The sequence below is a fragment of the Elaeis guineensis genome, chromosome 15 (assembly GCF_000442705.2).
Source record: "Elaeis guineensis isolate ETL-2024a chromosome 15, EG11, whole genome shotgun sequence".
NCBI classification, from domain to species: domain Eukaryota; kingdom Viridiplantae; phylum Streptophyta; class Magnoliopsida; order Arecales; family Arecaceae; genus Elaeis; species Elaeis guineensis.
Window position 1 is genome coordinate 9,301,800 of NC_026007.2, and position 17,436 is coordinate 9,319,235.

Below are 17,436 nucleotides of genomic sequence, written 5' to 3' on the forward strand. Positions count from 1 at the left end.
TGCAAGACTCCGATCCAAAATGAACGTGGCTAAGGTTGGACTCCTTCCGATCTGGAAGCTCGGCTTCCACTCGAGTATTGGAGTGCCCAAAAGAAACCTTTAAAAGAAGTCCACTCTCGCTAAAGGTTCTCTAGTGGGAATCCTTCAATACTTAAATCAATCAGAGCTTGAGAACAGTAGAGGAAAGTGGAGTGAAAGCAAGATTAGAATTTTTTCTTTGGAATAGAACTTATCTGAGAGTTCCTTTGTTATCTCTTTATATAGAGATGGAGCTTTGGGTTGTTACGCCGGAGTCAGGTAGGCCGTTAAGTCCTAATTCCTAGGTTCCTAGGCCTCAATCTGATAGGCAGTTAGGATAGGGAATCCTCCCACTAACCTATAAATTTGGGTTGTTAGCCACGGGTGTCAGTTGTAGGTCATGTCTACATTTTGAAAGTTATTGGAAGATTCCAAGATTGCCCACATGGATGAATACGTTGATAGCTTGAGATTAGGATAAAGCTAAGGCTCTGCCTTGGATGTATCAGTGCCTGTGCAGATCATTGGGCTTCATTTCTTATCGTCGATAGGATTCCGACCTTGGAGTTGATAAATGTCCGATCCAAAGGTGGGACAAAAGCCAATGACACAAGATCGCTTCATTTTAATTTCTTGAATCTCTCCTCAGCATCTAAGACAGTCTTGTCAAGTCGTCGATGAGTGCTCGATTGTAATCCAAAATGAAAAAGATCGGATCTGATGGTCGATAACCTCCATAACAATATATACATATATATGTATATATATATATATGTGTGTGTGTATATATATATATATATGTGTGTGTATATATATATATATATATATATATATATATATATATATATATATATATATATATATATATATGTATGCATGTGCACGTTTAATGTAAAGTGTGTGCACGCGTAAAGTTCCACAAAAATTGCAACTCCTGTCCATGATTTCATCTCCTTTGCATATTTGTTCTGCAACGTCATCATGAATATAAATAAAAGAAACCGCTCTCAAATATTCTTCAAGACTAGCTGTTTCCATCTCTGAGATAGATTATCAGTGGGTCGACCCAGCTGGGCTCGTGGTCAATTTCCATCATGGGCCGTGACTCTTCTGTACTCGGGCACTTTAGAACTTCAAAGAGAACGCTTTTGGGCAGTTCGGCTGGAGCCAGCGTTGCCAGCTTGGAGAGAAGGTCAGCCCTGGTATTTTCCAACCTTGGGATCTATCTGATGTTGAAGCTGCTAAAGGCGGGGACGAGCTCCTTTACCCTTTCAAGGTATTTGGCCATACTGTCCTCCCGCGCTTCGTAACTTTTGCTGACTTGTCTCACTACTAGTTGAGAGTCGCTGTGGACCCGGAGCTGATCTATTCCCAGCTCTTTGGCGATCCTTAGCCCCGCGATCAGAGCTTCATATTTCGCTCCATTGTTTGTTGCAGGGAACTCAAAATACAGAGCGTACTCTGCGACGATTCCCTCCGGACTGACAAGATCAGGCCTGCACCTGCGCCAGACATGTTGGAAGACCCGTCCACATAGAGGGCCCAAAAGCGATCAGAGGGATCCGCTTCTTCTTCGGGGGAGTTCGGTCGGGACTTCAGGTCGTCAATTTTGCTTTGTTCAGGTTCAGCCTCCTCTGGGATAGTACACTCCACTATGAAATCTGTCAGTATTTGGGCCTTCACTGCTGGCCTGGGTCGATAGTTGATGTCGAATTCTGTGAGCTCAATCGCCCACCTTGCCATCCTCCCAGAGGCATCCGCTCGGTGCAAAATCACTTTGATCGGTTGATCGGTGAGCAGCGTCATGGTGTGCCCTTGAAAGTAGGACCGGAGCCTCCGGACTGCAATCAACAAGGCGTAAGTCAGTTTTTCTAATTTGGTGTACCTGGTCTCGACGTCCCTCAACGCGCGGCTGACGTAGTAGATTGGCCGTTGGACTTTCGCTTCTTCTTTGACAAGGACGGCCGCGAGAGCCATGGGAGAGATCGCCAGGTATAAAAATAGTTCCTCCCCAAGCTCCGGCTTTGCCAACAGCGGGGGTGAGCCGAGGTAGCTCCTTAGTTCTTCGAACGCCTGTTGGCACTCAGAGGTCCAACAGAAGTTCTTTGGCTACTTGAGGGTTTGAAAGAAGGGTAAGCACCGTTCGACCGACCTCACGATGAAGTGATTCAGGACCGCTATCCTCTCCGTGAGGCGCTGAACCTCTTTTATCGACTTTGGGGTGGCCATCTCCTGGATGGCATGAATTTTCTCTGGATTGGCCTCGATCCCGCGCCCCGACACCATGAAGCCCAGGAACTTTCCCGAGGTTACTTCGAAAGCGCATTTAGTTGGGTTCAGCTTCATTCTATATTTTCGGAGAGCGTCGAAGGTCTCCTCGAGGTCAGCGACGTGATCTCTGGAAGATTTGCTTTTTACGAGCATATCGTCCACGTAGACCTCCATGTTACGGCCGATCTGCTCCTTGAAGATTTTGTTCACCAACCGTTGGTAGGTTGCGCCCACATTTTTGAGGTCGAAAGGCATGACCCTGTAATAGTAAAGGCCACGATTAGTGATGAAAGCTGTCTTTTCTTCATCTTTCGACGCCATTCTGATTTGATTATAGCCGGAGAACGCATCCATGAGGTGAGGAGCTCATGGCCCAAGGTCGCGTCCACCAGTTGATCGATTCTGGGAAGGGGGTAGCTATCCTTTGGACAGGCCTTATTCAGATTTTTGAAGTCTATGCACATCCTCCACTTGCCGTTTGCTTTTTTGACTAGGACAACGTTGGAAATCCAATCAGGATAATTGACTTCCTTAATGAATCCGACTTTAAGGAGCTTGTCCACTTCCTCGGCTATCACCTTCTGCCTCTCCGGTGCATGACTTCGGATTTTTTCTTTCATCGGTCGATGCTTTGGATCGACGGCCAGGCGATGCTCCATGACTTCCGTGTCAATCCCTGGCATGTCTGCTGGAACCCAAGCAAAAATATCCGCATTCCTTCATAGAAAATCAATGAGACGCGTCCGCACCTCCTCCCCCAGGTTGGAGCCGATCATCGCTACATGCTCCGCGTTCCCGTCATTCAAAGGGATTGGTACCAGATCTTCAATTGGGGCGCCCCTCTCTTCGGTGAGGTCATCGCGAGCATCCAGTCCATCGACGGGACAAGGGTCAGATTGGTCGCTTCTTTGTAAGGCTATGTTGTAGCAGTGTCTGGCCAGGGCTTGGTCTCCCCGGACCTCTCCGATCCCCTGGTTGGTGGAAAATTTCAACTTCAAATGGTAGGTTGATACGACGGCTCGGAGAGCATTGAGGTCAGATCGGTCGAGGATTGCATTGTAGGCTGACGGCGCCTTCACCACCAAGAAATTCACCAGAGTCCTGGATTGCCTTGGATATCGACCTGCGGCCATAGTCAAAGTTATCATTCCTTCCGTCGGAACAGCATCGCCGGTAAACCCTACCAGAGGGGAGCTAATCGATCTCAAATAGTCGTCAAGGATGGACATTCTTGAAAAGGCATCGTAGAACAAGATGTCGGCTGAGCTTCCATTGTCGACAAGAATGCGACGGACGTCGTAATTTACTATATTCATGGAAACTACGACCGTGTCATTATGAGGAAATTGGACTCCCTGAGCGTCTTTTTCAGTAAAGGTTATGGGCTCTTCAATCTTTTGCCGCTTGGGAGGTACAGTCGGTATGTTGGTTGCTTTCTGTCGGGGTCCTCCCGAGATGGTGTTGACGAAATCCATCGGAGGTCGATTGTCTGACCACTCCATGCCGGCGACCATTGCTGGAGGATGCAGGGCCCGGGAAATCGAAGGTGAGATCGGAGCTCGAGATATGGCTGCGGAGGCCGTGGGTAGCCGTGCGGATGCTTCGCGTGAAGGCATCGGGCGAGGATCCAGCAGGGGAAAGGAGGAGCGGATGTCGGAGAAGATGACCGGAGGCAGCTCCGTTGAGCGCTCCTTTAAGAACAAGGGTACCGTGCGAAAGTGCGGCCCTTCCTCTAGCGCCAATCCTGTTGGTGCAAAAATCTGCTTACGTCGGAGAAGTTGGAGCCACGGTCGCCGCTGGGACCTGCAAAAGAAGTCTAAACCGGAGGTGGGGTTGCTCCGACAAGACCCTCCGACGTTCAAGTCAGTTCTCTGCCTCAACAAGAATGGAGTGCTTGAACGGAAATTTTAGCAGAGTTTCTAGGTAAAAATGAGAGCTTATAGAATAACGTATCTGAGGTTCCCCTTTTATAGACGGAGGGGGCAACAAATTGATAGCGACGCCTGTAACCGTCTGGTAGTGGGCTGCCCAGAGTTAGGAGGAATTTATTGCGGAGGATAGTGGAGTGGGATCGTGGCTATCGCCGTAGCTCGCCACGTGGAATCAATTATGGGGAGTGGAGCGGCGTCCGCTGTCGTGACTCGTCAGGGAGTGGTGGAATCGCACAGGATCCACCGCAGGGAGTGGAGCAGAATCGTGGCCGTTAATACGGCCTGCCAGGGAGTCATGGAGCTGCGTAGGGTCCGCCGCAGGGAGTGGAGCAGTGTTGTCTGTTACTGTGGCCTGCGAAGGGGTCCAGACTTGTCGGCCGAAGTTCGGTAGGAGTCGGTAGCGAGGTCCGGTACCCGTAGGAGTTTGGGAGAGATCTTCCCATAGTCGGAATAGAAGACGGAGTTTGGCTTCCATAGGAGTCCGGACGAAGTCTACTTGCAGTTGGGGTCGTGGGCGGAGTCCGACTCCCGTAGGAGTCCGGACGAAGTCTGTCTGCAGCCGTTGGAGTCGAGGACGAGGCCCGACTCCCGTAGGAGTCCGGATGGAGTCTTCCTGTAATTAAAGTCAAAGGCGAAGTTCGGCTCTCGTAGGAGTCCGGACAAGGCTTACCAGCAGTTGAAGTTGAGGACGGAGCCCGGCTCCCGTAGGAATCCGGGCGGAGTCTTCCTGCAACTAAAATCGAAGGCGAAGTCCGGCTCCCGTAGGAGTCCAGACAAAGCTTACCAGCAGTTGAAGTTGAGGATGGAGCCCGGCTCCCTTAGGAGTCCGGGCGGAGTCTACTTGTGGTTGAAGTTGTGGGCGGAGTCCGACTCCCGTAGGAGTCCGGACGAAGTCTGTCTACAGCCGTTGGAGTCGAGGACGAGGTCCGGCTCCCATAGGAGTCCGAGTGGAGTCTTCCTGCAATTAAAGTCAAAGACGAAGTCCGGCTCCCGTAGGAGTTCGGACAAGGCTTACCAGCAGTTGAAGTTGAGGACGGAGCCCAGCTCCCGAAGGAGTCTGGGCGAAGTCTACTTGCGGTTGAAGTCGTGGGCAGAGTCAGGCTCCCATAGGAGTCCGGACGAAGTCTGTCTGCAGCTGTTGGAGTCGAGGACGGAGCCCGGCTCCCGTAGGAGTCCGGGCGGAGCGATGGGAGTTCACCAACAGCAGCCGAAAGTCGGAAGAGACTTGCGAGGGTCAATCCCGCCAAGAACTTCGGCCGAGGGTATTTTATACCCAACAGGTTCTTTCTCTAACACCAAACTGCTGCTGCAAGACTCCGATCCAAAATGAACGTGGCTAAGGTTGGACTCCTTCCGATCTGGAAGCTCGGCTTCCACTCGAGTATTGGAGTGCCCAAAAGAAACCTTTAAGAGAAGTCCACTCTCGCTAAAGGTTTTCTAGTGGGAATCCTTCAATACTTAAATCAATCAGAGCTTGAGAACAGTAGAGGGAAGTGGAGCGAAAGCAAGATTAGAATTTTTTCTTTGGAATAGAACTTATCTGAGAGTTCCTTTGTTATCTCTTTATATAGAGATGGAGCTTTGGGTTGTTACGCCGGAGTCAGGTAGGCCGTTAAGTCCTAATTCCTAGGTTCCTAGGCCTCAATCTGATAGGCAGTTAGGATAGGAAATCCTCCCACTAACCTATAAATTTGGGTTGTTAGCCACAGGTGTCAGTTGTAGGTCATGTCTATATTTTGAAAGTTATTGGAAGATTCCAAGATTGCCCACATGGATGAATACGTTGATAGCTTGAGATTAGGATAAAGCTAAGGCTCTGCCTTGGATGTATCAGTGCCTATGCAGATCATTGGGCTTCATTTCTTATCGTCGATAGGATTCCGACCTTGGAGTTGATAAATGTCCGATCCAAAGGTGGGACAAAAGCCAATGACACAAGATCGCTTCATTTTAATTTCTTGAATCTCTCCTCAGCATCTAAGACAGTCTTGTCAAGTCGTCGATAAGTGCTCGATTGTAATCCAAAATGAAAAAGATCGGATCTGATGGTCGATAACCTCCATAACAATATATATATATATATATATATATATATATATATATATGTATATATATATATATATGTATATATATATATATGTATGCATGTGCACGTGTAATGTAAAGTGTGTGCACGCGTAAAGTTCCACAAAAATTGCAACTCCTGTCCATGATTTCATCTCCTTTGCATATTTGTTCTGCAACGTCATCATGAATATAAATAAAAGAAACCGCTCTCAACTATATTCTTCAAGACTAGCTGTTTCTTGTCGAGCTTGCTGAACCACAACTGAAATATGCAATACGAACAAACAAAGAGAGAGGGAAATAAAGCATCCAAGCATACATGTAATAGGCTAATAACAGGGCAAAGCAGTCAGAATAACAGCTTTAAATATTAACGAAGTAACATAAAGAATAGAGGTAAATGTACGAACAAGAAAAGGGTAGAATAACCTCACCGGCTCTCATAGAGGAGTTTTAATTGGAGACAGACGGTTAACAAGCCTTTTGGAGCTTTTTCATCAGCTCATAGCATGAAAAACCTGTTACATTTGATCTCTCTTTTGAAAAGGTAGGCAAACATTCTAAGAGGTTTTTATCTTTTCCATGAAAGCACACAGAATCCAAAATAGTCGAGATCATTTTTGCATCAGGAGCCACATCGTTATCCGCCATTTCACGAAGCAAGTCAATGACTCGATCCATGTCACCTTTAGCCCGAAACCCACGAATCAGTGAATCATATACGACCACATCTGGAGAAAAGCCACTAGCAATCATCTGCTGAAGCGCTCTTGTAGCTTCTTCCAAGAATCCTGATTTTGCGAATCTATTTATCAAAATGGAATACGTGATGGAATCAGGAACCAATCCCCTTTGAAGCATTTCTGCAAGCAATTCCTTTGCCGTGTCAATGTCGCCAGATTTGCAGGCTCCATCAATCAGTGTTGTAAAAGATACCACATCAGGCTTGCACTCACTTTCCATTTCACGAAATACAGTTATCGCCTTGTCGATCCACTGTTTCTTGCACATGGCTGCCATCAATGTATTGTAGTCAAACAAAGTAGGTCCGATTCCTTGGGTCCTCATCTCACTCAAAAGCCTTTCGGCAGCATCAATTTGTCTCATTTTACAAAGCCCATTTATCATGACACTATATGTAAAGGAGTTTGGCTTCAAACCGATGCAATCCATCTCCTTCTTAAGCTGCATTGCCTTATCGACCTTGCGGGCCTTGAAAAGCCCCTCAATAAGCAGATTGTAAGTCACCAAGTTGCATGGATGCCCCCTCTCTACCATCACTCTCTGGAGATCCAAGGCCTGATCAGCGCGTCTTTTCTTGCAGAGCCCGCGTATGAGCGTGTTAAAAGTCATTACATCCGGCTTAACGCTACACCTACCATCAAGCATTTTGTCGAGCAATTCCTTAGCATCATCAATCTTATGCACATCACAAAGCCCCAGCATCAGGGTATTGTAAGTCACCACATCCGGCTCTTTTCCACTCTCGATCATCCTCTCCATGAACTCAAATGCATCCGGAATCAGCCCTTGCTTGCATAATTGATTGATCAACACATTATATGTCACGGTGCTCGGCTCTTCGCCCTTCTCCACCATAAAACCCAACAACCTCATCGCTTCCTTGCTCTTCCCGTCCTTACAGAGCCCGTCAATCAAACCAGTGTAGGTATACACGTCGGGACGGATCCCTTGCTTCGCCATGCGATCCATCGTCTCTGTCACTCTGTCCCAATACCCCAACTTGCAAAGCCCGTGGATTAAGCTGCTGTAAGTAACCACATTTGGGGAAATTCCCCTCTGGCTCATCTCGTGGAAGAGCTCTATACCACTTTCTACGGAACCCGTACCACACAATCCGCTTATAAGGGCGCTGTAGACAAAGACATCAGCTTCCAGGCCACTCCTTCTCATGTGGTCCAACAAGGCCATGGCTTCCTCCACCCTACCATTCTTACAGAGGCCATCCATTAAAGTCGTGTAGGTCACCACGTTAGGAGAGCAACCATTGGAACCGCCGTCTTCTCGTGCCATCTCTGACCACAGCTCCGTTGCTTCTTCTATCTTTTTTTCCTTGCAGAGACCATTGAGGAGAGTATTGTAGGTAACGACATCAGGAGGAATCCACTTCTTCCCAATCTCTCGAAACAACTCGATAGCCTTCGAGACTCCGAGGCTTTTGCAGAGCCCGTTCATCAGGAGATTCAAGAGAAGGGTATTCACAGGGTGGCCGCTCTTTAGCACCAATCCAACAGTTGAGAACGCGAATTTGGTGTTCTTGGTATGCAAGAAACGGTCTATTAGAGCGAGGAGATTGCGGTGATTTGGTGGGATTCCCATTCGTGTCATTGCTCCGTATGCTGAGAGAAGGAGGAGGGTTGGTTGCCGGAAAAGAGGGAGCGGAGGCGGGAGCTCCAGGTGGAAGAGGTTGGAAGGAGAGAGGAGATCGGAGGACGGAAGGTCGAGGAGTGGAAGCGAGACGGTGTGTTTGAATGCGAATTCCGGGTTGCGAGCGTGGGAGAAGGGTTGGGAAAGGAAAGTGACGATCACGGAGTTCGGGCGGCGCATGGGCGACGGAGTCAAAATTTCATTTCAATAAAATAAAATTAAAAAAAATTATCTGTCCAATTTTTTTTAAAAAAAAAGTCTGAATGAGGTTCCTCACCTCATTCTCTTCGTCGAACACTTAGAAGGTAGACCCAGGTGCCGGTGCTGGCGATGGTGCCACCACAGTGGGGTCTAGAGATGCCGTCAGCATGCCGAAAGGGGAGATCGGTTTTGAGGGGAAAAGATGGAGATTGGTCATCCGTGGGTCGACCTCGAACGCGTTGGTGGGCAGCACGACGATGATGGAGGACAGCCTCCATCGACGGTTGAGGTACTACTCCTAGACAAATCTGAGGACCAGCATCTGCTGATGCCGTAGATGACGCCGTCCAAGCAGACCACCACATTCGGGTGAATCACGATGATGGTCCCGACTCATTTCATGATGGTGCCATTGTCCTCGGAGGGGTCTGCTGGTCGACAGGCTCAGCTGCCTATAACTTGGAGGCGACAATGCGGGAGGGGATCACGTAGTAGAGGTTATCGGTCCGAGGAGGAAGTGCTTGAACTTGAGGTCGAGCGCATCGTGGGGGTGGGGGCGCGAAGATGGTGGGATTGTGGCAGCCGACGGCATCTTCTAGGGTATGGAAGAGGAGGGTCAGCTCCGTCCAAATAAAATTAATATTAATATTAATTTTTTTAAATTTTTAAAAAAATTAAAAATATTAAAAATATTATATTATATTTAATTTTTATTTAATATCAATTTTAAAATAATTAATTTTTAAAAATTTTAATTAAGAATAAAAATAAAAATTTGAGTTATCTTCGATTTCTGTCTTTATATGTGTTGGATTTTTCACATATGCCAGTATATTTGGATTTCAAAATTTTTCTAAATCCAAAATACAGTAAAAAAATTAGATTAAAATATTTTTAATTTAAATATGTATTTATCATATGAAAGTATCTATAGATCTAGTTTATATGCTGAAATTAACATAAACTGATTTTAAAATGAATAAATGAAAGCCTGTAATCAATTCACATATCTGAATCGCTTTCCGTTTGCTTCAAATCTGTAACTGGAGTTGATTCAATTCAATCTCTGGATCTAAGGCTGAACAGATTTTGAATCAGCAGTACAAGTATCTTATTTTTATGGGTATCCATAAAGGCTGACTTCAATTATTTTCTCTTGAATCCTACTTGCCTGAACCAAAAGTCTAAATATGCTTGAACCAAGCCTGGATAGGAATCAACCCTTATGAATCCTTTTGATCTTTCTTTTTTGATTCTTGAAGAAACTAAGAATCTTTCTTGATCCCTCAACTAATCAAGAAAAACAACAACCAAGAAGTGGTTATAACAAACTCTCAACAAACTTGAGAGGAAGAAGATGAAACCAAACAACAATTTGGCGCCAATCCTTTGACACCAAAATAATGTTGCCACCCACCTCTCTTCTAAATCCAACAAGGGGATGCTTAAAGAGAGAGGGCATTGGCTAGAGAGAGGAAGAAGAGGGGAGGTGATGGGCACATTAAAGGTAGCGGCAAGGATGGCAGGAAGTAAGATTATGAGAGGAGTAAGGTTAGGTCCCTTTAAATAGACAACAAAAAGATGTCCTAATCAAATTAGGATCTCTTCTAATCATATTAGAAGTCCTAGCCATAATATACTTAGACCAAATAAATAAGGTGCCACGTATAACTCACCCTCACTTACACCCAATGCTAGGCATTCCATCATATGGGATCCAATTAAAAGTCTCAAATCAGCCCACATGGTTTCATAAATTTTCTTCAAGGATTCTTAATGAATAAAATCAAGAAACTCTTTCTTGATTTAATCCAAGCCATAAATTAAACATCCAACTATTGGATCTTATTGAATCAAATTCAATTAGGTTCAAATCAAGTGTAGGAATTAGTTAAAACTTATTGTTGGTGCAGAATTCCGCCGACGTCGGAGAAGCTGGAGTTGAGAGGATCGTGGCCGCCATCGGGACCTGCAAGAGAAGTTTAAACCGGAGTTGGGGGTGCTCCGGCAAGACCCTCCGACGCTCAAGTCAGTACTCTGCTTCAATAGAAATGGAGCACTCGAATGGGATTTTAGCAGAGTTTCGAGATAGAGTTTAGAGCTTACGGAAGAACATATCTGGAGGTTTCTTTTATAGACGGGAGAGCGTAACGATTGACAACGACATCCGTAACTGCCTGGTAGTGGGTCGTTCGGGGCCACACGAAATTTGTTATGGAGAGTAGTGGTGTCAGTGGGCCGTTCGGAGCCACGTGGAGTTTGTTATGGAGAGTGGAGTGGTGTCCGTTGTCGCGACTTGCCAGAGAGTGGTGGGGTCACATGGAGTTTGTTACAGAGAGTGGAGTGATGTCCGTTATCGCGACTTGCCAGAGAGTTCAGATCGGATGGCTGAAGCTCGGTTGGGACGTCTGGTGGAGCGGAATAGCTCTCTATCTCAGTAATCTGAGAGAAGCTCGGATGTTTCTGAGGTTGTTGACGGGCTGTTGTTGGGTGCCTTAGGCATTGATGCTGCAGACCGAAGTCATCTGTTGTAGAAGCTCGGGCAGAAACTTTCTGTTGGAGAAGTTCGACAGGAGTCCGATTGCTAGAGAAATCCGTCTGAAATTTGTCTGATGTAGAAGCTTGTCTGAAGACTGTCCGTTGGAAAGGTCTGGTTTCATGAGGAATCCAGCAGAAGATCGATCGATAGTGGAGTTTGGAAGGTATTGTGGAAGTTCGTCCGCTGGAGGAGTCTTGAGGACACTGTGGAAGGTTGACCGCTGGAGGAGTTTGGAATTCAATTCTATTGTAGAAGTTTGGACGGAGTCCGATTCTTGCAGGAGTCCGGAAGGAGGCCGTTTATTGTAGAAGCTCGGATGAAGTCCGCTTGCAATAGAAGTTCGAAGTAGAGATCCGACTGGTGGAACCCGTCCGTTGTAGAAGTTCGTTTGGGATCCATCCGCTGTAGAAGTTCGGACAGAGTCTGGCTCTTGTAGGAGCTCGGATGAAATTCGAAAGGCGGTCGGCCACCGTAGAAACTTGGATGAAGTCTGGTTATTGTAGAAGTCCTACTGCTGGAGAAGCTCAGTCATTGACGAAGTCTGAAAGAAGTTTGGGGTAAAGTCGATCGTGGCTAAAAGAAGTCCGAAAGAGATTCAGAGAGTAGTCGATCACTATAGAAAATCGATTGATAGTGAAGCCCAAAGAGCATTTGGAGTAGTTCGATAGATGAATGGAGGAGCTCATTATTGGAGAAGTCCGGATGGCACGATAGGAGTTCGTCCGTTGGAGGAATCTGGAGGACACTGTGGAAGGTCGACTGCTGGAGGAGTCCGGATGGTATTATGAAAGCTCGGACGGTCAGAGAGGTTCAGAAAGACACCGCACAAGGTCGGAAGCCAGAAGAGCCCTAGGAGGGTCGGTCTCTTACGAACTTCGGTTGAAGTTATTTTATACCCAACATCAGTTCTCCTACTTTCGAGTTCGAATTCTGAATGAAGAAAGTACAGAGAAATTTTCACAACCGAAGTTGCCTCCCTCGATTTTCGTATTTGATTGTTTCCAGATATTTTGGCATTTGGCACGCTGGTGCTGGAGTCTTTTCAAATCGAGACGATCCGAAAAGATTTTTTCAAAATTTTTGCTGAAGCGTTGCTCTAGGTACGACTTAATAATAATTCTGTCAGTCGTCAGCTGCTTTCAGCCGCCTACTATGATGAGTGGGACATGCGGCGGTTGTAGATCGGTCAGAGGAGATCTGCAATCATTATTGCACCGGACCCCATTGCCTATTTAAATCCACCCCCCTCCTTCAGGGGTTTCACTTTGCCTGCAATTTTTTTTGGTCCCTCCTTTCCAAGAGTTTCGTCCTCCTCCAGTATCCCTCTCGGCCTTAGACGTTCTTCGGGTCGACCCCCATCTCTACATCTCTGCATCTCTGCATTTCTCGGACCAGCTTAGGTTAATTCCAGAATCCCCCTTTTTTTTCTTGCTATTCTTTCATTTTTTCTCCTTTGCATTCCATCTGTTCGATTTTCCGCGAGCACCCTGTTTCTTATTTTTTCTAATTTTTTCAGGATTTTTTAGGATTTTCACTTGATTCAAAATGTCCTCCAACACTTCCTCCTCTAGCAGTTCTAGGAGTTCGTCTGTTCCAGTCCCACAAAATATTAGTTCTGTAGATGAACCTCATCCGATCTTTGTACCAGACACCATTCCCAGCTCTCTGACTCCGGACAAACTCTCACTGATTAAGATTCAGTATGGGGTTCCTCCAGAGTACGAGCTGGAGCTTCTCAGGCCAAGTGGTTGGGCTAGCGCCCCTCCCCCTAGCTGCTTCTGCTTATACTAAGAAGCTTTCTGCGTCGGGCTTCAACTTCCACTTCCACCTTTTGTTATTACTCTTTTTCGCTTCTTAAACATTTCTTTAGTTTCTGTAGTGCCGAACTCCTTTAGATTTCTGATAGGATTTCTTTCCCTCTATCGTTTAGCTGAAGTTCGGCCAACCTTTTCTTTGTTTAAAAATTTTTATACCTTCAAGCGTCACCCCTCGGCAAAAGACTGGTGGTACTTCTCCTCCCAGTTCGGTAGAAAGGGGTTACTGAAAAGCACCTCCTCTTCTATCCACAACTGGAAGGAGAGGTACTTCTACGTCCGATGCCCGACCTTGGAGCTGGGGTTGCCCCCTGGGGCTCCCTGAGGGATTCCGTCCGTCGGGCTTCTAGCCTGGGACGGGACGACCTTGAAGCCTTCAATAAACTCGAGGCTTATCTAGCTCTTCTCCTCTCCGACCTTCTGAAGGAGCAACTCTTATTTAACGTCAGCCTAAGCCCTCTCAACCCTGTCGGTATTTTTTTTTCTTTTAGTCATTCGCTGTTTCTCCTTTCTTCTTGTTCTTTTTCTAAGCTGTGCCGATCTTCTTTCATTGCAGATATGGATGCAGACGCAGCTCGAATGCTAGTCCAGGGTCTCAAGGCCCACAAGAGGAAAGGCGTCGCGACCTCCGGGTCGGTGAAGAAGGCAAGGGTAGGGGAGACGAGCTCGGCCACGCCTGCCCAGGTGGCTGTTTCCATCGATGCCCCCTCTGACGTCGAGCCCGCAGTCCCCCGAGCCTCTTCAAGAAGCCCCCCGATTGAGGTTCCTGCTCCAGAGGCTCGTCCTGAGGAGGCACCGGGGGTCGAAAGGAGGAGAAGAAAGAAGACATTGGCCTGCAAGACCCGCAGCAGCAGGACTGCCATCGAGGGGGCCGACGGCTCCGAAGAGAATCCGGGGGAGAATCCCTTCAACAATAGGGATTTAATAAAGAGATTGATCGACGGGTGCATCCTGCCCGAGGTCGTCCACAGGATCGTCCATGTCGATCCTGAACAGCGGGTCTGGGACTCTCTGGGGTCCTTTCTCGAGGTAGGTCAATTTACTTTTTTCTTCTTCTCGCTTCTTTACTTAGCTTATTCCTTAGCTTTTATGTTGACTCCCTGGCCGCTCTTACAGATTGGACACCAACTCATCGCCAACATTGAGGCGATGAATAACGCCAAGAAGGAAGCAGCCCAGGTGGAGGAAGGTCGCCTGACCGAGGCCGCCCGCCTCAAAGAGAAGATCGCCGAGGTCGCGAGTCTCCAAGAGGCACTGCAGAAGGAGGAACAAACCTCAACAGATCTGAGGGCCACCTTGGAGGAGGAAAGAAAGAAGGCAGAGGTTGAGGTCTCCGAGCTGAAGGCGCAGATCCCAACCCTGGTCTCGGAGGCAAGGGTCCGAGCAGTGGAGGAGTTCAAAATCTCCTCCGAGATGAGGGATCTGAAGGTCCAGTTCGGCCAGGCCACCTTCATCAAGGGCTTCGAGCTCTGCCAGGAGAAGGTGGTCGAAAAGTTTCTCAAACTGGACCTCGACTTCCTGGATGAGGCATCTGACGATGAAGCTGGACCTTCTGAAGCCGCTGCCGGTCTTCCTCCAGCTGGGACTTCTTCGACTACCGCAGCTATCGTGACTGACCTTCCGGGGGTACCGAGCTCCTCCACTTCTGCCTCAGAGGTCCGAAACCTCTAATTATATATATTTTTTTTCTTTGTTGTGATTTTTTCTCATTCTTTTGTACTTAAGAACTATTTAATCAATGAAATCAGATTCTTCTTTACAGAGAGCTCTTTTTTCTTCTCTTTTATTTTCTTGCACTGATTTGTGTTGTGATGCTCTTGTCTCCCAACAACAGTGCCCTGCCGAAGCTCTTTCCCTGCCGCAGGGGATCACTTTGAAGTCGATGATCCGGGATCTGAGAAGGAAAGTTCGTCATCTAACGAAGAAATCAAAGAAGCTGGATGACGAACTTCACCGACTGAGGAAGAGCCATTCGAAAGCCACCGCGGAGGTTACTCACCTTCGGGACCTCCACGAGAAGGGCTTCATGGACTACACCCGGAAGAAGGCTAACTTCGTGAAGGAGCTTGAGGAACTCTGAAAATATGCCAGCGATCGATCTTGGACTCAGGCTTCCAATATCAGCTCCCTTGAGGTCGAGCTGGCGGCTGCACGGGAGAAGATCGGTCAGTTGGAAGGGAGCTCGTCCTAGCTTACAACCCAGGCCGATCACGATCGGGACTGGTCGAAGAAATTCTCCAACCTCCAGAAGCAGTTGCAGGACGTCGAGGCGAACTACAACGCCTACCGAGTCGGCTAATGCGGGCAAGTAGATGACTACCGAAGGAGGCTCAAGATGGCGACCGATGAGGTCGCCCGCCTCCAAAGACAGTTGTCCGAGAGAGCCCAGGCCATTTCTATACAAGGCTCCAACGAGCTCCGCTCCTTGAGGGGGACCATGGAAGAACTATCCATGGCCCTTGGGCAGGAGAAGGCCGAACTGCAGTGGCTGAAGATTCAACTGGCCTACGAGCAGCAGGCAGTCAAGGATGCCGAGGCGGAATCCGAGGTTCTGAGGAAGAGGCTTCGGGAGTCGGAAGGTGAAAGCTGACGGTTCCACCAAATGTATCGGGAGATGCTTTTAAGAAAGAAGAAACTGAAAGAAGAAGTTGAGAACTTAAAGCAATCCCTGACAATGGATGAAATCGAGAGTCCGAAGTCTGAAGAAGTCGAGCTTCCTTAAAGTTTTTTTACCTTTTATTCTATGTATTCTTTTCTTTTCTGGTTATTTTTTTTTTGGCCTTCAAAGGCTTTTATAATGCATTCTTTACTAATGAAATAAAATAAAATTTTCTCATCACCTTGTATAATATTGCTCTGAGTTATCGTTTACCGAACCTCTCTTGTCTTTTATCTTATTCGATGTCGATATTGTTTGAAGGTTCCTGGTCATCGCTGTGTTGACTCGCCCTTTTTGTTTATGACCAAAGGTCTTTTCGAGGCCATTCGAGTTTAATGCTTCCTGGTGTTCGAGCTTGGGGTCCGAACTTCTCATTACTTTGAGGAAGTCTATTTTCTTCTACTAGTGTTGGGCTCCTCCTTAGAGACTGAAAATTTTTGACAAGGATTTTCTTCCTCGTTGAGATGAGGTCCCTTGAGTCTTGGATGTAGTTTGTTTTTTCCTTATCTCTGATATAGCTCGTCGTTTTTTCTTTTTCTCTTTCCCTTTCTTTATGTTTGGGCGAGGGTTTTTCCTCTGCTCCTAATGGGATTGTAGGGGTGTAGAGGAGCTGCTGAGGGGCTTTTCCCCTCACCCGATCTCAAACGACCAGATCTTCCTTTGTGTCAGGATCAGGTTCTCCTCCTATTTCCGACACAATCAATTTTAGCTCATGTTAGGATGAGATTTTTCTCCTGTTCCTAACAGGACTGCGGGGGCACATAAGGGCCATTGCAAAGGCCTCTCCTCCCATCTGATCTCTAAATAATTAGGCCTTCAATCTTGCTCATGTTAGGACGAGATTTTCCTCCTGTTTCTAACATGACTGTGGGGGCGCATAAGAATCGTTGCAAGGGCCTCTCCCTCCATCCGATCTCTAAATAATTGGACCTTCAACCTTGCTCATGTTAGGATGAGGTTCTCCTCCTGTTCCTAACATGGCTGTGGAGGCGCATAAGAGCCGTTGCAAAGGCCTCTTCCCCCATCCGGTCTTTAAATAATTGGGCCTTCGTTTATGTCAGGACGAGGTTCTCCTCTTGTTTCTGACACATTTAATTTCGATTGTCTGAAGGAGCTACTCTCTGTCGTTATAAGCTCATGCGAAAAGAAAAGATATGCGAATATGAAACTTTTATTTAAGGCATAGTTATCGGTAATACATTCGTAAATTTTTTGAATTCCATGGTCACAGAAGGTCTGCTCCTCCGAGCTCTTTTAGATAATATATTCTGGACCAGACTACTTTCTTGACTTCATACGGGCCTTCCCAGTTCGGGGCAAGTTTCTCTTGGTTCTGAGGTTGTGAAATAGTGGCTTGTCGAAGTACTAAGTCCTTCACTCTGAAGGCTTTGCTCTTGACCTGGGAGTTGTAGTAGCGGGCTGCTTTCTGCTTGTAGGCTGCCATCTGAACTTGAGCTGTCTCTCATTTTTCTTCTAACAAGTCGAGGTTGGTCTTGAGATCTTATGAGTTACACTGCTCATCGAATGTCATGACTCACACCAACGGAA

At 47.0% G+C, this 17,436-nt stretch overlaps 1 protein-coding gene across 1 annotated transcript; it reads right to left on the reverse strand.

Annotated features, from left to right (window-relative positions):
• Nucleotides 1-6,644: 6,644 nt before the first annotated feature.
• Nucleotides 6,645-8,861, reverse strand: LOC105042482 (uncharacterized). The gene is given in 3 exon segments (XM_029263822.2): nucleotides 6,645-8,651; nucleotides 8,654-8,716; nucleotides 8,718-8,861. Coding segments are annotated over 3 exon segments (2,094 nt in total). The 5' UTR covers nucleotides 8,856-8,861; the 3' UTR covers nucleotides 6,645-6,758.
• Nucleotides 8,862-17,436: the final 8,575 nt, after the last annotated feature.